Source organism: Eutrema salsugineum, unplaced genomic scaffold, assembly GCF_000478725.1.
Source record: "Eutrema salsugineum unplaced genomic scaffold, Eutsalg1_0 scaffold_4, whole genome shotgun sequence".
Taxonomy (NCBI): domain Eukaryota; kingdom Viridiplantae; phylum Streptophyta; class Magnoliopsida; order Brassicales; family Brassicaceae; genus Eutrema; species Eutrema salsugineum.
The window spans coordinates 3,940,477-3,966,577 of NW_006256686.1; the positions used below are offsets into that span (position 1 = coordinate 3,940,477).

Genomic DNA, 26,101 nt, shown 5'->3' on the forward strand with positions numbered 1-26,101 from the left:
TGTTTTTTAGCTAAATCATGGCTAAAACATATCCAATTCGTGACAAATTGGCCACATAAATATTCTTGGCGATGCCTTCGCCGTTAGCCATAACAGAGCCACGTTACTTCCCTGGTTTGCGCAACATCAGCTACGATCTCAGCTGTTGCTAGTCTCTGGTCATTTAGCTACAACCACACCACGGAATGACCTTGGCAACAGATTTTTTCGCCACAACAATTGGCCATGATGGTTGGCCAATTTAAATATCTATATTACCACTAATTGGCCACAATTATATCCCTGGCAAAATGCTGTTTTGTATAGTCACGTCGAATAGACATTAAAGACCGAAGATGTTCATACTATGAAAGCAAATATCTTTGTGAAAATCTGCAATTTGGAGAAAATTTTCCCTCCATGGTTTTTTGATGTAATGGAACATCTTCCAATTCACCTTCCAGATGAAGCACCATTAGGTGGACCAGTACAATTCTGATGGATGTATCCATTCGAGAGATTTATGTACCATCTCAAAAAGAAAGCAAATAAAAAGCACGCATTGGAGGGTCAATAGTGGCGCAATGTATAAATGAGGAGATCTCTTACTTCACATCCAACTATTTTTCGTCACAACGTGTCCATGATCCCTCCACCGATGTTGGCTTACAGTTCACTTACATGTACTCCGATGTTCCCTCCATGTTTCAACCCATTGGACGTGTTGGTGGAAAAGTTGTTCGTGCTTGGTTAAATGATGTATACATGCATATCCTTCAGACATTTCTAATGATAAATTGTGAAGAGCTTGCACCGTATGAGATGTTTATATATTATATATATAATTACAAACATATAATTTATTTATCTACTTTTATATAAATATAAAAATGTATATGCAGGATGTTCGAAGAGTATATGACTATAGTGCAACCAAATACCACCGCAACCAAGATGACAAACGCTAAAGAACAACATTATGTTGAATGGTGCCGAGACAATGTAAGCTATGATTATATTAATATATAATCATATATATACATAATTAAGGTAACTAAAAATATTTATGCTTTTTGCAGATAAATAATAGTAGTCGAGATTATACGCCACTTTTATGGATGCTTGAATTTGTACAAGGCCCAAAGCGCCAATACATATTTTGGCCAATTTACTTCACGTGGGATACAATTTTCATACTTTCACCCATGGTCAAAACGAGTAAACGATAAATTATGGCCAATCCAGATGAAAGGCGGATTCGGGGTCTCATGAATTTGATAGCTGGTCCGTCTGGTTCTCGGTTAGGAAAGAAGAAAACGGGGTCTCACAATTGGTATCATAGCGTCAGGTTAGCCAACCGGCTCTGACCCGGGTGGCATCTTGGGACGTGGTTGAGAATTCGAGGACGAATTACTTAGAAGTCGGGGAGAATTGTGACATCCCGATTTCTGGTATATGTGAAAAGGCTTATAAGAATTGATTTGACTACCTATGTCATCAAAGTGCACTTATTTTTTCCGGTCAAGTGTCTTGAGAAAATTTCAAAGTTAAGCGTGCTTATGCTGGAGTAGAAGAAAACGGGGTCTCACAATTGGTATCAGAGCGTCAGGTTAGCCAACCGGCTCTGACCCGGGTGTCGTCTTGGGACGGAATTCGAGGACGAATTACTTAGAAGTCGGGGAGAATTGTGACATCCCGATTTGGTATATGTGAAAAGGTTTATAAGAATTGATTTGACTACCTATATCATCAAAGTGCACTTATCTTTACCGGTCAAGTGTCTTGAGAAAATTTCAAAGTTACACGTGGTTATGCTGGAGTAATCTCAGGATGGATGACCTACCGGGAAGTAGTCTGTAGTACTGTGCGAGTGAGGACAAAGTACGTGAAAATATCACGTGGTGATTGCAGGGACAGTAGAAAACTCTTACGAGCCTCCCGGACCAAGCAACTCCCGACCGTCGGACAGGGGTGGGCCCATGGGCCTAAAAAAGTGGCCAACCGTCGGACATTGGTGGGCCAACGGGCATAAGAGATAAGGTGTTGGGCTTACTGGTAGGGGCGGTTGGTGGGCCAACGGGCCTAGAAAGAGAGCGTTGGACCCCAGAGTATACGACGTTGGGCTCACTGGTAGGGGCGGTTGGGAGTGTTCAGAGTTGATAGCCAATCCAGATGAAAGGCGGATTCGGGGTTTTATAGATTTGATAGCCGGTCCGTCTGCTTCCCGGTTAGGGAAGATGAGTGCAGAGTCTCACACCAACACTCAAAGATCCAATCTGGTCAAGAAGCAGTCAGTGACGAGGGATCTGATGCAACACCAAGTTTCGGCTGAACAACTTAATAGTCTGTTTTATGAGGTAAATTTCTTTGCTTATTTTCAGTTTACTAAAAAATTCATCTCCTTTACTTATATCTTTCTGCCTTTTTATTATCATTTGATTTTAATTATTATCTTTTTATCACAGGTTGTTACGTCATACAAAGGGCATATTTACGGACTCGGATCTGCTCATCGTTATTACGGTGATTCTATTCCGTCTTCCTCAACTGCCATCCCTCGTACAATGAATTTGGAAACGAAGGTGACTTCGATTGAAGGAAACATGAATTCCATGGCCACAGACATTGCTGCTATTACGGAAGCCTCAAGAAGGCTTTTGGAAGCTAACTGGATTGATCCGTCTGTTGTTCTCAAAGCTACAACGGCAACAACAAATACTACAGAGACGATGCGGGTAGCTACTCCAGAGCACAAGTTCCTCTTGCAAACAGTCCGATCAATTGGGCAGACATGGAACCTCAGTCTTTTGATGAATATTTTCAAAATGATCTCAACCATTAGCAATCAATTTTAGTCCTTTGAAGTTGCAATGGTTATATATTTTGATTATAGTTATTAACGGCAATACATATGTAGGTTGATGGAATGCTCTTTTTTGTAAATCACTGATGGTGATATATGTTAAACTAATAATTTTTTTGTAAGTTAACCTGATGTAGGTTTGAAACTGATTGAATCTGAAACTCCTATAGTTTTCAGAAACTGATCTAGAATTTTGTATGAAAAAAGTTTCGGTTAATCTAATTTTAAGAATTTCAGTTACTAATTGTATTTAAATTTAATTTCTAATTCTCAGAAATTAGTTTTTGTTAATTCAAAATTATAGCATAATTAGTAAATTTATATTAAATCAATTTTATAAAGTTACCACAGATTAAACATGGTTAGATTGTGGCAGTTTTCATGCCATGGTAATACTAAAGTCACACAATTTTTCGTTGCAAAATGCCTAGGGATGAGATTTTCTAGCCTTTTCGTGACTATGTTGCTAAGGAATGGCCATGATTATAACCAGTGGCTATGTTGTCGCACCATGCCATGAACGGCCATATTTTAGACTACAACAACGATCAAATAGCAACGAAAATTATTTGTGGCTGTCTGTTGTGATTTGTAGAATTGCCACGGATATTGTCTTATTGCCACGATATTTTTCCAGGCTATTCAATAGATTTCTTGTAGTGTTATTGTCAATAATAAAATGTTTGAATAAAGTAACAAATATCAAGTGGTGCAGATTACAGATCATAGAAAAATATATTAGAAATTAAAATATGAATAATTAGTATAATTGTAAATTATTATTTCTTTTGTGTTAATAAAAAAATATGTTCATATATTTATGAACCTTAAATATCCTAAAATTTAATTTTTGACAAATATATTACTAAATCAAGTAAAACGATAAGTCATAAAAAATAAATATAATATAATAATGATTTGAAAATTTTAATACATTTACTAATGATGTTATTAAACAATAAATTAATAATCAAATTAGGTGACAATATAAACTTACTAATGATTAAAAAATAAAAGAGTTACTAACAAGACTTTACTTTGAGTGTGAGAGTTATATATTTATATATTTTAATCTATGTTTATAGGTGTATAGATTGACATATAGAGTAATTTTATTTATTAAAAAATTATTTTTTGAAAAAACAATTGATCAACCGTTGGATAAAGCGGTAATACCAATTTAAAAAGCGGTCTTTTTGCATAATCTGTTGTACAAATCCGTGAATTGCTCTTTTTGTCTTTTAAAAAATATAATTTATGGAAAAAATCTCTGATTAGTATACATGTTACGGTTTTCAATTTTTTTTTTTGTGAAATCTGCTTTTGTCTTATTGCCATTCAATACCTTAGTTAAGTTGGTTCTTTTGTGTTTGATGAGCTACAGTTACAAAGCTCCTATAGTGGTCCGGTGTGGATGACGACACGCTTGCATGGTTTATAATCGCGAAGAGATATCCCACAACATTTAAGATGTCTTTTTCCTTACATAACATAACAAGTAACATGCAATCAATCAAATAGAATAAAACAAATAAAATGATTGTCACTAGTAAAATTAATGGAATAAATATGAGTGGAATAAAGAAACAAATTATTTTCGTTCTCGTAAAAAATAGTAGAAGAATGTTTTCCTCCCAAATTTGTTCATTTTTTCAATTTTTTTCTTTAAGTTGAACAAGTTAAAAAAAAAATTTTTTTGAAATGTTAAGTTCATTGATTGATCAAAAAAAAATTTAAAGTGAAAAAAAAATTGTTGTAAAAACAATAGAAAGAATTAAATGAATCTCTAATCTCCCCTTGATTGAAACCACATGTATAGTTGGAGAAGGTTTAAAAGTCTAGGTAATTTGTAATAGCAAAGCAAGCTCACTCGATTTCGTATTGTTTTCTCAGTGACTCGAATGAGATGAGATGTAGGCTGGTAGATATGATTATGTCATCTTTCATTCCATTCCTTCCAGAGATAACAAACTGAATCAAGATGAATTTATACCTCTCAAACCGATGGGAAATCAAGTAGTGAAAAGAGTTTTCTCTCAATCACGAACTTTTTTCACACTTTTCAATCGAATGGTAAAAGTTTAGTACTTAACTACATCAATTTCAATCAATATAAATGGTGAAAGTTTTTTTTATACGTTTCTTTTTTTTTAACACTGATCTATTATTCTATTACAAATTATGAGAACTATTACATCGACAATTTAACAACGGACAAGTCTCCCGCCTGCAAATACGCCAAACGAATCTCCATGCATCACGTTGAAAACCTCCTGTAAGCTTGTCTCCATTAATCTGCAAATTAATAATAAATCGCACCTTCCGGGACTCGAAACCCAGATCTCTTGGTGTAGAAGCATTAAAGACCCATTAACCACTAGGCTAAAGAAGTTTCCACAAATGGTGAAAGTTTAGAAATATTTTAATTTCATCAATTTTTATTCCTCAAAATATACTACCAATTGTAGGTTTGTACTCACTCATTAATGTAAATGGAAACAAAAAATACTTGATATCAGTAGACAACAGATTTGTAGTAATATTTGATAATATGTATCTACTTGACAAACAAAAGATATGTAGAAAAGTTTTTTAAATTAATTATCAAATGCATGATAAAGAAGACTGAGATTGACAAAACAAACAAACCAAAAAGATTGAGTAATTCTCTAAATTACCTTTTTATGTTTGGCTTGTAAAAACTATCACCAAAAGGACAAATTAAGAGTATTTAACTGATTTAAGAAGGGTTTCCAAATATTTCCAGAAAGGTTTATAAAAACTCTAAACACAAGTTTGGGAGAATGTTAGATTTTTGTGATAATTTTTGGACAAAAATATATATATAACAAATGATGATTCTGAAAATCCCTTTTGTATTCAGAAACTTCTATTCAAATATATAGAAATAAGCACTATTTGGATAAAAATATTAAATCATTAAATCTTATAGATACTCAAAATCTTACAAAAATACTTTTCTATAAAAAAACAACTGAAATCACTAAATATACGTAGTCAACTGCAAGTCTACACACTTAATGTTACGATTTCAGATATAAAAAAAAAACAATTAAATTAAGATAATTAAAATACTTTACAAAAATCACCCCCTCTCTCTCTGTGACTCTGTCCCGCCTCTGTTAGATTTCAGTCCAAGCATTTCATTGTAGAAGCAGCAACAGGAAGAACTCTAATAATAAACGATAAGCAGAATTTGAATAAGAATCATCATATTCAGTCTCATCTTCTTGAATTAAGGTCCATGATATTCTTTTTTTTGTTTTCTAACAAACGCATTTGATTTAATTGAATTGTGAACGAGAAGATGTCTAGTTATGTTGGTGTACTTGTCTCTGATCCATGGCTACAAAGCCAGTTTACTCAAGTGGACCTACGTAATCTTAAATCCAAGGTTTATCTCTCTTTCTTTTATTCTTTCATCACACATTATCAATTCACACTTTGTAGCCAAATTGACCATTCGAATTCTTTTTTTTCCTTAGTTTATATCGACAAAAACTCAATCCGGCCATCTCATTGTGAAACATTTACCAAAAGTGTTAGCAAAGTTAAAAGATTTCAATGGCACATTTGAAGAAAATGAGATCAAAGCTATACTGGATGAGTCTTATCACAATCTCAATGATGAAGTTGAATTCGAAACCTTTCTCCGGGTGAGTTTGAGAATGTCTCTAAATCCAGTAAAACATGTTAAATTTCGTGAATTTCCAACTCAAAACAAACTCACAATAAATGGGTTGGTTCATGTTCGTTAATTATTACTTTAATCTCTTTATAACTTCCGATGTAGGATACTAACAAAACGTTGTAAAATGTGGCTAATATGATTTGTAACAGGCCTTTTTATGTGTGCAATCCCGAGGAGGAGGAGGAGGAACAAAAGGTTCATCGTTTCTCAAGACAAGTACTACAACGTTTCACCACACTATCAATGAATCCGAGAAAGCTTCATATGTGTCCCATATCAATAACTATTTGAGAGAAGATCCTCTCTTGAAAAGCTATCTTCCAATCAATCCTGCTACTGATGCTCTGTTTGATCTTGTTAAAGATGGTGTTCTTTTATGGTACACATATCTTCATAAATTATTTTCTAATATAAACATTTTGGGTGGTATTTTGGTTCTAATTATTGTTCCTTTGGTTTACACAGTAAGCTAATAAACATAGCTGCGCCTGGGACGATAGATGAAAGAGCGATCAACACGAAGAAAGAGCTTAATCCATGGGAGAGAACTGAGAACCTTTCACTCTGTCTCAATTCTGCTAAGGCCATTGGCTGCACCGTCGTCAACATTGGAACTCAAGACATTGCTGAAGGAAGAGTGAGTACTAATCTGTAAAAAAAAGATTCTTCATTTGTTTTACTCTGTTTCATATTCTGTTTTCTTGTTCTCACTTCTTGTTTCTGTAGCCGCATCTTGTACTTGGGTTGATCTTTCAGATTATAAAGGTAGACACTTTACATTACTTTAGCATAAGATGATGAGACATGGTTACCTAATTTTTTTTGTTTTTTGTTTGGGGAAACAATAAGATCCAATTGTTGGCTGATCTCAATCTCAAGAAAACTCCACAACTTGTTGAGTTGGTGGAAGAAAATCAGGTAATGAGTTTATAGCTTTCAACCTTTTATACAAGTTCTTAAAATGTGTAATTTGAGGCTGAAACTATACTTAAACAGCTTCATTAATGGTTTTTTGAAGGATGTGGAAGAGCTCATGGGTCTAGCTCCTGAAAAACTTTTGCTTAAATGGATGAATTTTCATCTTAAGAAAGCTGGTTATGAGAAACAGGTCACCAACTTCTCTTCTGATGTTAAGGTAACAAACTAGATCCTGCTACAACGTTTTTCTTCTTCATCTTGCTTGCGATTTTCAGTTATCTTGATCTAATCTATCTTTTGTGTTTGGCAGGACGGAGAGGCATATGCATATCTGCTAAATGCACTTGCCCCAGAACACAGTACACAAGTGACCTTAGAGATCAAAGACCCTTCGGAAAGAGCGAAGAAAGTCCTTGAGCAAGCAGAGAAGCTTGACTGTGAAAGATACCTTTCTCCTGAAGATATAGTGGAAGGCTCTGCAAATCTTAATCTTGCATTTGTGGCACAACTGTTTCAGCACAGGTCAATATCAGGAAAGAGTGATAATTATATATCTATTCTTCACCTTTACTAGTTTTGTTTATATATATATGATCTTTGTTGTAGGAATGGATTCTCTGATGAGACTTCGAAGACGCCTACCTCTTTTGCTGAGATCATCACAGAAGATGAAGAAACTTCTCGAGAAGAAAGATGCTTTCGCCTTTGGATTAACAGTCTTGGTGCTGCCACTTATGTAGATAATGTTTTCGAGGATGTTAGAGACGGGTAAGCATTGCAGTTTCTTTTTGTTTCATTGATCTTTATTTGCTTGAATCTAAACTTCCTAATGACATTTCTCAGATGGGTTCTTCTTGAAGTTCTTGACAAAGTATCACCAGGCTCGGTTAACTGGAAATATGCAAATAAACCGCCCATCAAAATGCTATTCAAAAAAGTTGAAAATTGCAACCAAGTTATCAAGATTGGTAAAGAATTGCACTTCTCGCTTGTCAATGTAGCGGGTACTGACATTGTTCAAGGAAATAAGAAGCTCATTCTCGGTGAGATACCTTCCTGCAGAAAAAAATTCTGTTACGTTTTCTAGTTTTAGTTAAAACTTGATGACAATCTTTGTATGCAGCGTTCTTGTGGCAATTGATGAGATACACAATGCTCCAAATTCTGAATAACTTGAGATCTCACTGGAAAGGTAAAGAAATTACAGAAGCAGATATTCTGAACTGGGCAAATAGGAAAGTCAAGAAGATGGGTCGAACCTCTCAAGCTGTGAGCTTCAACGTAAAGAAAAGAGTCAAACATGGAGACTAGAGTACCCATTATTCATATAAACCTTAAAAAAAATTGATGGTTACTTTTTAGGACAAGAATCTGTCGAATGGAATCTTCTTTTTGGAGCTTTTGAGTGCTGTGGAGCCAAGAGTTGTAGACTGGAGTCTTGTAACCAAAGGAGAAACAGGTAGTAAAACTCTTAGTTGTTTATCAGCATTTGAAAAGAATTGAGTTAAGGTTGGTTTTTGATTGGCAATTTTAAGCAGAAGAGGAAAAGAAGTTGAATGCAACATACATCATAAGTGTTGCAAGGAAGCTTGGATGCTCAATTTTCTAGTTGCCTGAGGAAATTATAGAGGTAGATTATAGCTTCATATTCCGCAGTATTTTTTTCAGGCTGGGTTGCTTTATCAGTCTGTATGTAAACAATGATAACAGGTAAATCAGAAAATGATGCTTATATTGGCTGCGAGCATCATGAACTGGAGCCTCCAGCAACAATCAGAAACTGGCTCTACTGTGTCTGATGATGGTGATGTAAGCTCTGTGACAGAAGAGATCTCCAATTTGTCCACAGACGATGGATCTTCAGATGCCCAAGATGATGAAATGTTAAACAAGTTTGAGACTTTCTTATTCTTGGATTGAAGTTTAGGTAGCGAAAGAGAAAACAAGATAAGAGACAATGTAGCTTTATTAGATATACAAACAGAGAATCTGATACATATTGTACAACTGTGTATTTGATTTGTGGTAAGACATCGTTATTGTAGACTCAAGACATTGTTATTGTAGACTCTTGGTCACTGTTCTAGCTCAAATCCTATAAATAAGAAGTGAAATCAGAGACTAAACTACTGCAGGCGAAGCAAATTGAGCACATATACTAAAACAAGATACTGAAATTCTATTATTGACATCTGCAACATGTTTGATCCTTTGTGTAAAGAAAGATTTGAAGGTTCTATATAATATTATGAGAATGGGGAGCAACAGTCTATATAGAAAAAGACAGACTCAAAACTTTGTTTTCACCAGATTCTTAAGGAGAACTTGTAATCAGTCCTCAGCTTCTGACTCGGATTTCTCCTGCTCTGCCATTTCCACGAGCATTCTGAGGCGCTTATCGAAAATCAAAGCACTCTCGTCTCTCATGTCAAGCTCTAAAGCCTCTGCTTCAAGCCACTTTTCTCTCAGGTCATCGAGCAGATTCCCTTGGTCTGTGGTCATCATTGCGCCTGGTGCACTTGGAGCAGTGGTTCGAAGTGAAGAGTCACCAGATGGTGGAGGCAATGTTAATAGCATTGCCCTGAACTCGCGGGTTTCAACAAATGCCTCGAAATTACAAGCAACCAAGTCTAAGCAGTACTCTCTTATCTTCAACACGCCGTACCTATGTCATTCAAGTTCAAAACTAAACCTCTCAGCATCAATGTTTTACAAATAGAACCGGTACCTCGAATCAACTAGAATCAAAATCGTCAAAACTAATAGAGACATTATGTTTTAATTCCCATGACTAGCAGTCAACAAATTTTAGTGTAATAACATATGTACCGTTAACCTATCCTGCTCGACCATTGAATACGCCAAAGTTAGCCATCAATTAGAAAATTGGTTTAGAGAAGAAGAAAATCATACATATCTGACAAAACCAGCCAATGACAGAGTTCTGCAGGTGTGGCAGTTTCCAAGTGAGGCAACAAAGCGTCAGCCACAGCACGTTTCAGAGGAAACAGCAAGTAGCGAGATGCAACATCAAAGATTTCCTCAGCCTGCAAAATGAGTAAAATTATCAGAAGGAAAGGTAAATTACAGAGGATATTCTCTAAATAGCAAACATGTTTTAACCTGATTCGGATTGATCTCCTTCAGGCCATCAGTGTACCTGATAATGCTTCTCGAGTTAGCTTATCGTGCCAAAAATAAGTTTTTCAAAAAACTTTCTCAGGTTTTTTGCTTACATATACTCAATCATCTTCTCGAAAGCCTCTGCACTTAAATCATGTTCTTCGAGAGCTGGAAGACAATCACCCGGCAAATCATTTTTGCCCTCATGGAAATCATTCACACGGGATAATCTTGCTCTGAAGTACTCTGATCTCGAAGCTAGAATGACTTGATGGCAATAGAAAGTCCTTTTATCAACTTTAACACAAACATCAGCAAGGCTATCCACAGAATCACTGACTCTCTTATCCCCAACAGACGAATTTAATGAATCGCCACTGGTATCTGCAAATGGCTTCGCTAGGGAAACCCGAAGAATCCTATGCAATGAAGCAGGAAGCCTGTCTTCCTCTGGAAGAGATATCCCTTGTAAGATAAACCGTTTCATGGAGTTATCAAGATCTCTATGTGTTTTGTACTCAGCATATTTCTGATGAATCAGTTCCTTCTCGATAATCCTCTGCAGCGATTCGCATTTACAAACTTTGCAGATCCTTTCAAGGTCTTCCATATCATCGACCGATATCTCCAGCCTATCCGAGTAGAAGAAGTGGATGAGGCTACACAGAGCAGGATACGAAAGCTTCTCTTTCGAGAACCTAACTTCTCTTCGGTCTTTCCATTCACTCTCGAACTTTTGCTTGAAAAACGGAGACCGAGCACTTAAGATAACCCTGTGTGCTTCAATCGGTCTACCTTGCACGAAGAAAACCACATCTGGTGGGAAGTAATTGGAACTACCCATCTCATCTACTGAAACTGAGACTGCAAAACACTCTCTCATGCGTCAGTCTCTAGAGACCACATACAAAGCTAACACGCACAAGAAGCTATCTCAGTAAAAATCTCTGCAACTACAAGAACTAAACGACAATGTACTAAATTGGATTCAAGAACTCAAATTTCCTTAAAAAATGGATTGAGAGTGAACAATTAACTACAGTATACCGAACAATTCAAGTTCTCAACTACAATGTACTAAACAATTCAAGAACTCAACTACAGTGTACTTAATTGGATTCCAGAACTCAACTATCCATAAAAACTGGATTGTGAGTGAACAATTCAAGAACAAAACTACAATGAACTGAACAATTCAAGAACTGCAATGTACTGAATTGGATTCAAGAACTCAACTTTCTTTAATTGTGAGTGAAGTGGGAAAGAAACAATCAATCTTAATTGAGGATTCCATGATTGGAAAAAACATACCGGAAACATCAATATTAGCAACGGAAGCTTGTTTCAGATACGCCCGATTGTGGAAGCAACCCAGAAACGTTTCCCTAAGAGAAGCTTGCAATGGAGCAAGCGGAGGCGGACGAGCCTCAAACGCCTTGAGAAGCTTCCGAATCCTAAGGTTAAGAGAGGCGTAGTGACAACGATCGCCGTCGAAAGTGTGTTCGGAGCAAATAGCGCCGTTCTCAAGAAGCATCCGAGCAGCGTCGATGTGACCGGCGAGACAAGCGTAGTAGAGAGCTACAGAGTCCCATCGGTCACGGGCGTTGACGTTAACTCCAGTCTCGAGTAGGTATCGGAGCCTATCGACGTCTCCGGCGCGTGAGGCCTCGAAAATGTCTCCGTTGGGGACTTTTTTCAGAGGTATTGAAGGTCCGTAATCTTGGAGGTCAATGTCTAGATCTTCGAGGTCGGATTCAAGTGTCCAAGACGATGAACTCTCAATCGGAGACATCGTCGACGAAATCGCCGGATTTAGATAGAGAAGAAACGCATAAACCCTAGAGAGAGTGGTGAAGTTATCGTTTCCATGGTGGTCTTGTGGTTTTTTACTTAATTCTGAGGTTTAGTGGAGATTAACGATTGATTAGTGAAGATAAAAGTGTTGTTGTTACTTATCTACGGAGGTCTTAGCTTGGTCTCACACATCATTAACGATATTTTTACATAGGTGACAGACTGACAGTTATAAAACCTGGCCGACATGGTTATATAATATGGTCGGAGCTTGGGACAATGCCATATTGGGACATGTCATATTAGTGTAGCTAAAGTTTATATAATATGGTCGGAGCTTGGGACAATGCCATATTGGGTCATAGGTCATATACTCATATTAGTGTAGCTAAAGTTTACATGAGAAAGTTATAAGAAATGCTTTATTTACAAACCAAAGGAAGGTAAATGGGAAATGAGACTAGGTGTTATAGTCTGGGAATTGAGAGAATGTGTTATGTGTGCATCTTTGAAGACATATCGTATTTGTACCCCAAATCGGTTTTCGTAGTCGAGGATCATCTAACAAAATTCAGGCTTAAAATCTAAGAATCTTAGACTACCTACCATACATGACTCTGCAATATAAGGGTAGGGCTTTTGCAACTTGAAACAAGGACAAAAGGTTTTGTTAGCACGGACTATGAAAATATTAATGACACAAGCGGTTTTAGCATATGGTCCAAACGCAGAGATGTAGAGAATGGTGAAGCGTTTAGGATTTAGGCTGAAAGTTTGGTGATGATTGGTCATTTATGGCCAAAATGAGTTATAAGAAAGCTGACTAAGTAAGTAATTTGATGTGTGGAAAATATAATGAAAAATTGTAATGAGAGAACCATGAATAAGCTGGATGTTTGTTGTGATTCATGAAAACCTTTACACCTCATAATTTTTTATCTATCTATTAAGATTTTGTTTATCCTTGTATTCATTAGATTGTGAATAACAATATGACTTTGAATTTATATTAACAATTGATTATTCACGCTTCCATCCGTTTTTGTATTGTGTTGTCTGGAGAAGTCTCACAATTATGGTTTTGTTGGAGATTAAAAGATTTGGGTATCACCAACTATCGTTAGTTCGACTGGCAAATGAACTTTAAACAAAGCTTAAAGATCACAAGATTGATTGTTGCTTGGAACAGAACTAATATTATTTGTTGTAGTTCCGGAGTCGAGGGATTACAGGCTTGTCCAAAACCTCCTGATAAAAAAAAATGAAAAAAAAAAGATTTGGACATCTTGGACATAGAAGAAGAGTATGGTTAGTAGGATATGAATAATATGCGGATTCATTAATAAAAATTCTATCAAAGATTACTCGCAAATAGCTTTGTATAAAGCTGAAGACATCTCTGTTATAAACGCCTCGATTGCTTGCTATATGGATTCATGTGCTAACACGGTCTTGTTCATTTCAAACCTGCAAGCCGTGACTACATGAGCTGTTTAGTTCACAAAGTAGAACTGCCTCTTTGGAGTTCCTTTCATTATCTTTGTAGTATGATTTGCTTTGATCCTTACTTAGGATGTTGTACTCTTCATGGTTTTAATTTTAGTGGAATTTCAGTGAAAAGAAAAAAGAAAAACAAAATGATCAGCGTAGGATTTGAATCCAGATAGCACCAAAGCTTCCCCGGAGGTCCGCTCCGCACTTTGGAATTGGAATCGGAATCTTTCGGAAGCTCACAAGTCTTGATAAATATATTGTTGATCAACATGTAATGACTAATATATAATGAGTTTTTCATGGCAGAAAATTGGTTTTATAGATATATTTATTTAGATGATAATTTTAGCCAAAAGGTTTCACTATTTATGTTCTAGTTGATGATTATGTTTTATATTAAACAGAACAGTAATTTTTAAAAAATCACAATTTAAAGTTTTTGTTTAAAATGTTGTTTAAATTTTTTTAAATATATAATAACATAAAATTAATATCAAAATAATTCAAACTATTAGAGGTAAGAGTTTGACTTCCAAAATATGCAAATTATAATTAGAGTCAGCTCTGGGCTAAAGTCTATCAAGCAATGGTTTTAGGTGGCCCAAAAATCTAACATTTTTTGAAGCAGCAAAAAAATCCCACAATTTTTTTTTTTAAATGTGTATTAAACTTTGTTCCATATCGACCGAGTCACAAAAATAAGAAAGAAAAGTTGCATTATAAATAAGAGTTATTCTCCACTCTTTATTCTTATAGAAAATATGGATCTATTACTGGATTTGATTATAATACGACAATTTTTTTTAAAAAAAAATCGATTTCAAGCTTAAATAAATTGATTTTAGGCTTTAAAAATCGATTTTAAGTTTTAAAAAATCAATTTTAGGCAGAAAAAAATCAATTTTTTTTTTACATTATTTCGATTAAAGACATCATTTTCAAAGTACGTTTTAGGCGTTATATAACTTTGCGTCGGCTCTGATTATAATAAACAAGGGGGGGGGGGATTTCTTTTCTTCTTCAGCATTTGAAGACATGAAGCAAATACAAGCAATGCTTGAACTTCTCCACAGTAACGGTCTTGGTCAACATATCAGCTGCATTTTCTGACGTATGCACTTTCTCCAACAAGACTTCTCCAGATGCAGACAACTCTCTAATCTTATGAAATCTGACATGAATGTGCTTCATCCTTGCATGATATACCGGGTTCTTGGCTAAAGACAACGCACTCTTGCTGTCGCTATATAGCTGAACTCCTCCTTGATCAACATCCAATTCTGTCACAAGTCCCTTGACCCAAAGTGACTTCTTAGCTGCTTCTCCCATTGCCATATACTCAGCTTCTGTAGTAGACATTGCCACAACAGACTGTAGCACAGATCTCCAACAAATAGGACCTCCAGCAAGAGTAAATACATACCCTATAGTAAACCTTCTGTTGTCTAGATTATCAGCATAATCTGAATCCACATATCCCACAACTAAGTCACACTCTTGACCACCAAACATAAATCCAAGATCGCTTGTACCCTTTAAATATCTGAAAATCTATTTGACAGCTTTCCAGTGTTCTCTTCCAGGATTGGACATGTACTTGCTCATTTGACTAACTGCTTGTGCTAAATCAGGTATAGTGCACACCATAGCATACATCAAACAGTCAACTGCACTTGCATAAGGAACCTTTGAAATATCTCTGATTTCTTGATCAGACTTAGGACACTGCATTGATGAAAGTGAGAAGTGCAATGCCAAAGGTATAAACACTGCCTTTGCATCTCTCATGTCAAACATGTCTACAATCTTCTGAATATAGCTCTGTTGAGAAAGTCATAATCTCCTTGAGCTTCTTTCTCTGCGAATTTCCATCCCAAGGATCTTCTTTGCAGCACCAAGATCCTTCATATTGAACTCTTTCTTCAATAACTCTTTCAGCTTATCAATATCCTCCATATCTCTCGCAGAAATAAGCATATCATCAACAAAAAGCAGTAGGAATATGGTAGAATGACCATCCAGAAACCTTACATAGACGCAGTAGTCATACTTACAGCTTGTGTAGCCAATCTTCACCATGTCGGAGTCAAAACGTTTGTACCATTGCCTAGGAGCCTGCTTCAATCCATACAGAGACTTCCTAAGTCTGTACACAAAGTTCTCCTCACCTGGTTTCACAAACCCCTCTGGTTGCTCCATATAGATCTCTTCGTCCAGATCTCCATGAAGAAATGCTGTCTTTACATCCATCTGATCAAGATGGAAATCCCAGCTTGCTACCACACCCAGCACAGCTCTAATAGAAGTGTGCCTAACCACAGGGGAGAAGATTTCGTCATAATCAACCCTTTTCCTCTGTGAGTAACCATTTGCCACCAATCTTTCCTTGAACTTAACTGGTTCCTTCTCAGACATCCCAGGTTTTACCTTGAAAACCCACTTGCATCCTATCGCCCTCTTGCCTTTTGATAAAAGCGTTAGATCCCATGTTTGATTTCTGTCTAGGCTCTCATTCTCTTCTGTCATAGCTCCAATCCAGAAATCTTTCTCAAGACTTGAGAAAGCCACTTGAAAATTTGTTGGATCACCTGAACCAACCATCAGACAATAATTAGCCATGTCTTCAAACCCTAATATTTCAGGCGGATTAATGATGCGTCTTGGTCTTTGAAGTGCCAAACTCTCATATGCCTTACTATGCTGAACATCCTGCTCCACCTCAACAGGTTGTTTATCATGTCCTGCTGATAGTCTAGTCTCACTAGACTCCTCCTGTGATGTGCCAGAATCTGTTTTAGTCTCAATGATCACAAGAACTCGATCTGATCTCGCTTGCTGCACCATATACTGCTCATCAAAGACCACATCTCGACTGAATACCCTCTTCTTATCAACATGATCATATAACTTGAAGCCTTTCACACCTTTTCCAAAACCCAGAAAAATGCACTTCTTGGATTTCGAATCCATTTTAGATCTTTCGTCATTTGGAACCAGCATGTAAGTTGGGCATCCAAATATCTTCAATTTTGACAGATAAATATCTGTCCTAGTTCAAATCTCTTCAGCGACCTTCCTTCTAGAGAACTCCTAGGCGACCTATTGATGAGATACACCACCATGTTTACTGCCTCTGCCCAGAACTGCTTAGAAAGTCTTGCATTCAACCTCAAACTAAAAAAAGCTTAATCAAAGAGAGAGAAATCGCAAATTGAGGCAAACACCCGTTTAGGGTTTTCTTATTGAATGTGTGAATGATCAATTACAATCCCTAAAGTCTGTATTTATATTCTCAAAAATCCGACTCCCAAACCCACTCGATAAAGGAAATCCTTTATCGAGCCCACTAAGGAAACTGTACCGTGGGGGGCGAAGCCCCCTACACCCCCCAAGTGAATCCGAGCCGTTACATTTCTCAGCTCGCTCTAGCAGGACCCTTTTAGAATACTTTGTCACTATAAACAAACAATATATTAATATGAAACTACGATTTTGCGTTTTGGCAGGAAAATGAGATTTTTTTCGTTTTTGGCAAAATATCAATTTTTTGTGTATCAATTTTCCGTTTTTTGGCGGGAAACCGAGATTTTGAGTTTTTTGGCGGAAATCAAAATTTTTGTATTTTAGACGGGAAATAAAAATTTTTGCGTTTTTGACAGGAAATCAAGATTTTTTTTTTTTTTTGACGGAAAATAAAGATTTTGAATTTTGCGAGAAATTGAGATTTTTGCGGCTTTTGCGAGACATTGAAGTTTTTCGTTTTGATAGGAATCGAGATTATGCGGAAAAACTTGATTTAATGAGTTTCGCGGGAAACTTAGATTTTTGTGGTTTTGACGGAACAACGAAATTTCAAATTTTGGCGAGAAATCGAGATTTTGTGTTTTTGGCGAAAAAACAATATTTTGCGGGGCAACGAAGTTTTTTGTTTTGATGGAAAAATCATGATTTTGCAGATTTTGCGGAAAAGTTTGATTTAATGATTTTTGCAAAAAAATTAGATTTTATGGTTTTTGGCGGGAAATCGAGATTTTCGTTTTTAGGGGGTTTAGGAAAAATATTATTTTGATGAGAATTGTTTTGGCGAAAATTGATTTTTTAAAAGATAATTATGAATATGTTACCGAAGATTATTTTAGTTTGTTTTGATATGCTAAATTTGCATCCAAAACTCTATATTTTTCAGTATCTGAAAATTTTAACCCAATTTTTTTTATCCATTGAGCGGACCAATGTCCTAAATGTCTAACCCGTTTTGTCCATGAGCAAAATTAGAAGAAATCCATTTCAACCCGTTTAAAAATAAATTTGGCCATGACCGGTCCAAAATGTGTTGGACACGTACAGACCATAGGCCGTCCACCCTTTTTAACAGCTTTCTACTCAAGTATAATATTTTTTATTTTATTTAAACGTAAACAAGAATATTTGTAAAACTAAAATAAAAGAAAATCTTCTCAAGCTCTTCTTATCCTCTTTTTCTCTGTCTCTCTCTCGCAAAGAAGAAGCAGAAAACAATTCTCTAGACGATGAAGACGAAGAGAACACATGAAACAGCACTAAGAGCATGTACATTAGAGGGCTTTATTATTAAAAGCTGCTTAAGATTATTATAATATTTTTTATAAGCAATCCTCTATGGGTCAGCCCTAAAAACTCTTCTGCAAGGGTCAGCTCTAATATTTTGGGTTTTCTTTTTATTATTTTAACTCAAAATATTTATTAGCAACCTAAGTAAAAAATATTAAGGGCTCTCAATGAACATGGTTTTAGAACATCACTATCACGATATTTTAAAGGGTTTTTAGTGAAATTTAAAAATAAAATAATCAAATCGTTTCTTTAGTTTAAGAAACATTTTTTAATTGGGGACAAGAAGAGCGTATCTTCAGCTACGTGTTTGCGCGAGATTGATCTTCTTTCTTTTCCCCGAGTCTTTTGTTTTTTTGGATTTCTCCTTGTTTTCTCTGTTGAGAGATTAGAAATGCAGAAATCCGTCTTGTTGATCCAAACGGTGGCAATCTCTGGCGGCGTATTCTCTGCCGTCTCTTGCTGGTGAGTGATGTTTGTTCACATCTATCTCAGCTTGTCTTCTCGATTTTTCGTTTCTCCTCTTCCCATTTCTTCTATTTAGGGTTCATGCTTTGTCTTTTTTATTGTTTAGTAGAGAATTCGCGAGAAAAGAGCTCGGCGGTTTGATTGAAGGACTCGTCGTGGAGGCTCCGACTCTAGCTGCTTCTCCTCCTCATTAGTTTTGATTTCAATTACATTTTCTGTGAATGAGAGCAATTGTTGTATAAACGATGTGTTTATCAAATCCTTCTAGTTAATTCAACTATGAATAACTATTTTGACAATTCGATCTCTGTATATACGAGAGAAATGCACATTGGTTGATGAGAAGAGAAAACCCACATTGTTTGTGATAAGATTGTTTGTAATAGAAACAAAAAAAAATTGCAAATTATTTGAGATTAGAGTTTGAGATTAAAATTTCATATTGCAAAAAAACATTTTTTTAAGAAACTCATCTCGGATTCTACCAATGAACCGACATAAACTAAAGATTTTTTTATCAGAGTTTGTTAACAAAAAATAATAACAAAAATTGCATAATAAATCCATATGGGTTTCTGCAATAATGATGCTCTAATATGTAGGTACACATAGAGACCACTATATTCATACATCTTTATAGAACGAATTCAAATAGTTTTTATTTGACAAAAAAATTTCAAATAAATAAAAAAAAATTACAAAGATATAACTTTTCTGTCATATAGTTTGAAAAAAGTTGATAAAAATAATGAAGAGAACTCTACAAGAAAGTAGAAATCTAAAGAGAGGAGAGGAGACGAATATCTAGAGATGGCTCTCTAGGGACCCCTATTTTTTTACTCTTACGTGTTGGACCGAGATTTATAAAGCCCAAATGGGTTTTATTAAAAATCAGAGTGTGATGATGAAATGGGCCAATACTAGATGTTGGCTTGTTTTTAATGAAGTGCACTTGTCCCACATTGACGGTTTGGTGGAAACATTTCCTCTATATATTAGATCAAGTGTTATAAATGTTCAAATAGCGTGTGAGAGAAAAGAGGAAGCTTCACGCGCGCCACCACCGCAGCAAGCCACACCAGACCGGGCCGAGCGCGGGTCGTGTTGGTCGAATGGGCCTAAGGCAGGTATTATTTTGGGCCAGATTTTTATGAACGTTTCAACATTTTTTTGTTGACTCAAACTTTCTGCTTGCGTTTTTGATTCAGTCAAAAGAATATTGGATATTCATTATCCCCACAAAAATATAACATCAGAGATTGTGACTTTATCACGTTCGCTGATTCTTTGCATTTGACTTCGTTCAAAGTATGGCCAAGATTCGTGTTTGACTCATGGATTTTGTGGGATTTTGCAGACTGCACAAATCTCTTCCTCTGCTATATAAACACGACATCTCCTCTCATTTTAAACACTCACTTACTTCTCATTTTCTACACAGAAAATTCTTGCAACAATCTATGTCTTTTACTGAGAGTATAGTAGAAGTAATAGTTCGTATAGATCCATGTTTCTTAGTGCTTCTGAAAACAGATAAGTATGGTTGTATCCTGCAATTCTTGGATCACAGAAACCCGTCGCACTACGGGCGATTCAAAGAGTTAAGAAAAGAGATCATAGTCTCACCTCCACTCGTATCTCTTTACCTTTACTTTTATATTTAATCTCGTATTTCAATCGTTATTTCATAGTGTACAATCAATTTTGGTCCTACAGTACCATGGTCAATTGCATCTCTTGAACTGTTTTTGTGTAAGTTTTATGGACCTTCCCCATCGAGTCCTTTGAGATGTGTCACCCATTTCAAACCTTGTAGCTCTCAAATCTAAGGCAGCTAACCAAGACATTCCCTTGCACAACTTCATTAGCGATTTGAGTTGGATTTTATAAATAATATACATATAATATTTGAAATTGTATACTTTTAAATTTATTTTTATTCGGAAAATTGTGTTTAGTATACGTATTATATTTAAAATTTGTATACTTCTTAAAATCATTTCTAATCTGCAGATTGTGTTTCTTTCAGAAATGGAAAACTAAACTGCCAATGTCACCTCAGTCGATCAGACTATCACTATTGGGACTGAACAGATCCAGTTTGGGTCTTTCCCACCAGTGACTTGGGTTATCCCGCCTCCGATTACTGGACAATATCAATCGGTTCAGATGCGAGCTGTGAATCCAGTAGGAGTCCTTCCCGAGAAGTTCGATGGGACCAAATTTAAGATGTGGCAGAAGAAGATGTTCTTCTATCTGGCCACACTTAAGCTGGAGAAGTACACCCGTGAAGAGAAACCTATTCTCCCATCAGATAATGATGATGCTTATGCACTTGCAAGCAAGTTAGCTTGGGAACACAGAGACTTCCTGTGCAAAGGATACATTCAGAGTCGTCTTGCTGATGCACTGTTCAACGTGTATAGCAATGTCGAGACGTCTAAAGAACTATGGGATTCTCTAGACAAGAAGTATTGCACAAAAGATGCTGGATCTCATAAATACGCTGTGGCGAAATTTCAAGACTACAAAATTGTGGATTTGAGGCAAATAATAGATCAAGTGGGAGAGCTACAAACTCTTCTCCATGAAATTCATGCTGAGGGGATGAGGCTGTGTGAGACCTATCAGGTCGCATGCATCATTGAGAAGCTCCCATCTAACTGGACGGTCTTTAAAAACTATCTGAAGCTGAAGAAGAAGTGGATGAGTCTCGAAGACCTAACCATTAAGCTTCGTATGGAGTCAACAAACTGAAAGAACCTCGGACAAGGTGTGTAAATTTGCGAATCCAATGTGAATGTGGTGGAACACCAAAACAAAGGGTGCTACAACAAAGGACGCCAAGACAAAGGAAAGGGCAAAGTACCACCACATAACTCACAGAAGTTCAAGAAGAAGAAATCTGGTGGTGGCGAAAGCTCTCAAAAGTTCACTGGAACATGTCACAATTGTGGCAAGACAGGCCAAAAATCCTTTGAGTGCCGCAGCAAAAAGGCTCTAAGGAAAAATGAATCTAATCTCGCCTATCCAGACATGTGCGCGATGATCACTGAGGCAAACGTCGCTGAGAGCCATCCAAAGATTTGGTGGTTCGATACTGGTGCAACCAGGCACATTTGCTTGGATAGGTCAATGTTCTCTGCCTACACCAAGAACAAGAGTGACGAGAAAATCTTTATGGGAAACTCTGCGACATGAAAGATTGAAGGTTATGGGAAAGTTGTTCTGAATCTTACCTCTGGACGTGAGCTTACCCTGACAAATGTGGTCCACGTGCCGGACATGCGCAATAATCTGATCTCTGGATCTCTCATGAGTAAGCATAGATTCACTGTCAAGTTAGATGCGGATAAGCTGGTGCTATCCAAAACGGGATGTATCTGGGGAAAGGGTTTGTTAGTGATGGTCTTTTTAAGATGTGTGTTGAAGCTTTTATTCGCAGAAATGTTGTAACTGAGGCTTCCACCTCGAAGATGAATGAGAATAAGAAACCAGTTACTTATTTGTCTAAGTCTTTTACTTTATAGCACGAATGTTTAGGACATGTTAACTTTAAAACTATGAGTAGATTGATGAACATGAATATGATTCCTAAACACGAAATAAGTAAGGAAAAATGTGAGATTTGCGTTCAAGCCAAACTCACTAAAACACCATCACCAAACGTGAAAAGAACAATTGAACCTCTAAGTTTAATTCACACTGATTTTATGTGACTAGTGGTTTGTGCAAACCAGAGGTGGGAAAAATATTTTGTAACCTTCATAAATGACTGCACAAGATATTGTTATGTATATTTACTAAGCAGTAAAAATGAAGCATTGGTCAAATTCAAAGAATACAATTTGGAAGTGGAAAACCAACTTAATAAAGCTACTAAAATAGTTCGAAGTGATAGAGGAGGAAAATATGATGAACCCTTTAATACGTTCTGTATGGAAAATGGCATTATTCATCAAACTACTGCTCCTTATTCACCAGAGTCTAACGGAGTTGCATAACGAAAAAAATAGAACTCTAAAAAAAACGATGAATGCAATGTTGCAAGAATCTAGGTTAGCCCAGAACATGTGGGGGGAAGCTTTGCTTACCCCAAATTATATCCTCAACAAAATACCGCATAAAATTACGGGACAAACCCCATATGAACTTTGGAAGGGAAGAGTACTTTCATACAAATACCTAAAAGTGTGGGGGTTCTTGGCAAAAGTAGCAGTACCACCTCCGAAAAAGGTCACAATTGGACATAAGACGGTAGATTGCATTTTCATAGGATATGCTCATAATAGTAGTGCCTATCGATTTCTGGTACATATATAAGATAATCAGATATTCATATGAATACAATAAAGGAGTCAAGAAATGCTTCATTCTTTGAAAATGTGTTTCCATGTAAGGATAGAGAAAGCTATAAACGATCTCATGACCAACGATATGCTTGTACTTCTGGAAATGAAGCAAGCACTTCGGGCACTGCTATTAATGACGAAAAAGAAGAAGAAGAACTTAGATGGAGTAAAAGATCTCGTAAAGAAAAAAACATTTGGTTCTGAGTTCTTAGTTGTTTTCCTAGCTGAAAATGAACCAAGAACATTTACAGAAGCAATGTCCACGCTAGATGGTCCTCTTTGGAAGAAAGCTGTTAATAGTGAGATGGACTCAATTAGACAAAACCACACTTACGAGATAACCGATCTACCACAAGGGTTTAAAGCTCTAGGGTGTAGATGGAATTTCAAAACAAAGTTGAAAACCGATGGATCGATAAACAAGTACAAGGCTAGGCTTGTGGTGCAAGGATTTCGACAAAAAGAAGGTCTATATTTCTTTGACATCTATTATCTAGTAACGAGAATAACTTCAATCAGAATGCTGATCGAAATTGCAGCACTGAGATATCTAGAAATCCATCAAATGGACATTAAAACTGCATTTTTAAATGGGGATTTAGAAGAGAAAATTTACATGAAATAACCTGAAAGGGTTGTTGTCCCAGGACAAGAAAACAAAGTCTGTAGACTTGTTAAATCATTGTATGAACTTAAACAAGCTCCAAAATAATGGCATGAAAAATTTGACAATGTAATGATGTCAAATGGTTTCAGCATTAACGACTGTGATAAATGTATATACATAAAAGTACTCCTCACGGGTATGTTTTGCTGCTTATACGTTGATGACATGCTCATTATTGGCAGCAATAAAGACATGATCACTCGAATTAAAAATTTTGCTAAGTAGCAAATTTGATATGAAGGAGATGGGATTAGCCGATGTGATTCTAGGAATTAGAATTATAAAAAACTCGGATGGAATAATCTTGTCCCAAGAACATTATGCTGAAAAAATCCTTGAGCGGTTTAAGAACTACTCAAATGGAGTTGCAAAAACTCCAGCTGACCCTCATTTTCACTTGACAAAAAATTCGGGTGAACCAGTGTTACAAGTGGAATATGAAAGAGTGATCGGAAGTCTTATGTACTTAACAAACTGTATTAGACCCGATTTTTGGTGCACTCAGTAATTGTACTTAGTCGCTATACAAGTAATCCAGGTCATAATCATTGGAAGGCCATAACTAGAATATTGAATTATCTTTGATACACCAAAATTTATGGGTTGCACTACAGTAAAGAACCAGTAGTCTTAGAAGGCTATAGTGATGCCAACTGGATTTCAGATTCTAAAAATTCGAAATCAACAAGTGGATATGTCTTTACACTTGGTAGTGCAGCAGTATCCTAGAAATTTTCCAAACAGACTATGTTGGCCAGATCAACCATGGAATCTGAGTTTCTAGCGCTAGACAAAGCTGCAAAGGAAGCAGAGTGGCCTCGGAATTTTTGGAAGATATCCCGATGTGGAAAAAGCCAGTGCCAACATTACGTGTACACTATGATAGTCAGTCGGCTATATCTCGAGCACTGAATAAGCTATATAATGGTAAATCTTGTCATATTAGAAGACGACACAAAACCATTAGACATTTGATCTCGACTGGTGTACTCACGATAGACGACATCAAATCAGTTAAAAACTTAGCAGACCCTTTTACGAAAAGTCTGGCAAGAGATCAAGTTGTTAAATCATCAAGAGGAATGGGTTTAAAGCCTATAGATAAAAATGACGCCTGATGGTAACCCCACCTATGTGACTGGAGATCCCAAGATCTAGGTTCAAAGGACAAACGAAATCAAGCGGATTCAGAAGTGAGCACTGTGAGACTATGTCTCTTCCCAGTTTCTAAGATGATAGACAGTGCTACCTGTGAGTGTTAATGTTAAGCTGTGGCTTTTAATGATTCCATTAGTTTTGAGATATTCGTGAAGGTTACTTCTTAAAAGAAAAACTAATGGCAGATCACCTAATGAGTGTGAAATGGGGCCGTTTCTAGGAGAGTGAAAGTAAGACTATATTCTCCAAGTTCACTCATGAAACCAGGAATGTTCAAGGCCAAAATAAATACAATAGAGAACTCAAGTTCTACGAGAAAATGTGGCTGCGCGATAACTGTTGTCTCGGTTTACATCAAAGTCTAGGTGTTTCAAGACATCATGTACACCTCCCGGCCAAGTAAACCCGGCATATATTAAAAAAGATTGGTTCAAAGCTGAAAAATGCTACCTCTCAGATACAGTGCATTTTCGCATACTCTCGAAAGTCTGTCTAGTCTAGTCAAAGTAGTGTCTAGTCGAGTCGAGTTTAGTTTATCGAGTCAGTTGAGTCTTCATATGTTTAGAGTCACTTCTCTTCATGTGGGGGAATGTTGAATCGAGTTTTATAAAGCCCAAATGGGTTTTTATTAAAAATCAGAGTGTAAAGAAGAAATGGGCCAATACTAAATGTTGGCTTGTTTTTTAATGAAGTGCATTTGTCCCACATCGATGGTTTGGTGGGAAAATCTCTTCTATATATTAGAACAAGTGTTATACCTGTTCAAATAGCTCGTGAGAGAAAAGAGGAAGTCCTACGTGCGCGCTGCCAAGCCAAGCCAAGCCAAGCCGGGTCGGGTCGGGTCAGGTCGGGCACGGGTGCAGGTCGTGTTGGTCAAATGGGCATTCGGGCCTAAGGCAGATATTCTTTTTGGGCCAAATATTTATGAACGTTTGGTCAATATTTTTTCGTTGACTAAAACTTTCTGCTTGCGTTTTTGATTC

At 36.5% G+C, this 26,101-nt stretch overlaps 3 protein-coding genes across 3 annotated transcripts; 2 read left to right on the forward strand and 1 right to left on the reverse strand.

Annotated features, from left to right (window-relative positions):
- The first annotated feature begins 1,211 nt into the window (after positions 1 to 1,211).
- Positions 1,212 to 9,558, forward strand: LOC18013825 (fimbrin-4). Its single transcript, XM_024153509.1, has 16 exons — positions 1,212 to 1,327; positions 2,039 to 2,336; positions 2,445 to 2,714; positions 6,349 to 6,519; positions 6,704 to 6,933; positions 7,020 to 7,191; positions 7,281 to 7,319; positions 7,404 to 7,472; positions 7,573 to 7,689; positions 7,783 to 7,994; positions 8,079 to 8,240; positions 8,316 to 8,515; positions 8,596 to 8,753; positions 8,835 to 8,931; positions 9,011 to 9,102; positions 9,183 to 9,558. The coding sequence occupies exons 1-15, from the start codon at positions 1,212 to 1,214 to the stop codon at positions 9,079 to 9,081; spliced, it is 2,382 nt and encodes a 793-aa protein (XP_024009277.1). The 3' UTR covers positions 9,082 to 9,102; positions 9,183 to 9,558.
- Positions 9,500 to 12,479, reverse strand: LOC18013826 (BTB/POZ domain-containing protein At2g04740). Its single transcript, XM_024153757.1, has 5 exons — positions 11,907 to 12,479; positions 10,709 to 11,459; positions 10,596 to 10,632; positions 10,386 to 10,519; positions 9,500 to 10,137 (listed from the first exon to the last, which is right to left on the reverse strand). Exons 1-5 carry the CDS (start codon positions 12,385 to 12,387, stop codon positions 9,804 to 9,806), a joined length of 1,737 nt encoding a protein of 578 aa, XP_024009525.1. The 5' UTR covers positions 12,388 to 12,479; the 3' UTR covers positions 9,500 to 9,803.
- An 8,631-nt stretch (positions 12,480 to 21,110) lies between these two features.
- On the forward strand, positions 21,111 to 22,142 carry LOC112084384. The gene is made up of 2 exons (XM_024153510.1): positions 21,111 to 21,678; positions 21,766 to 22,142. Exons 1-2 carry the CDS (start codon positions 21,111 to 21,113, stop codon positions 22,140 to 22,142), a joined length of 945 nt encoding a protein of 314 aa, XP_024009278.1.
- The last annotated feature ends 3,959 nt before the right edge of the window (positions 22,143 to 26,101 follow it).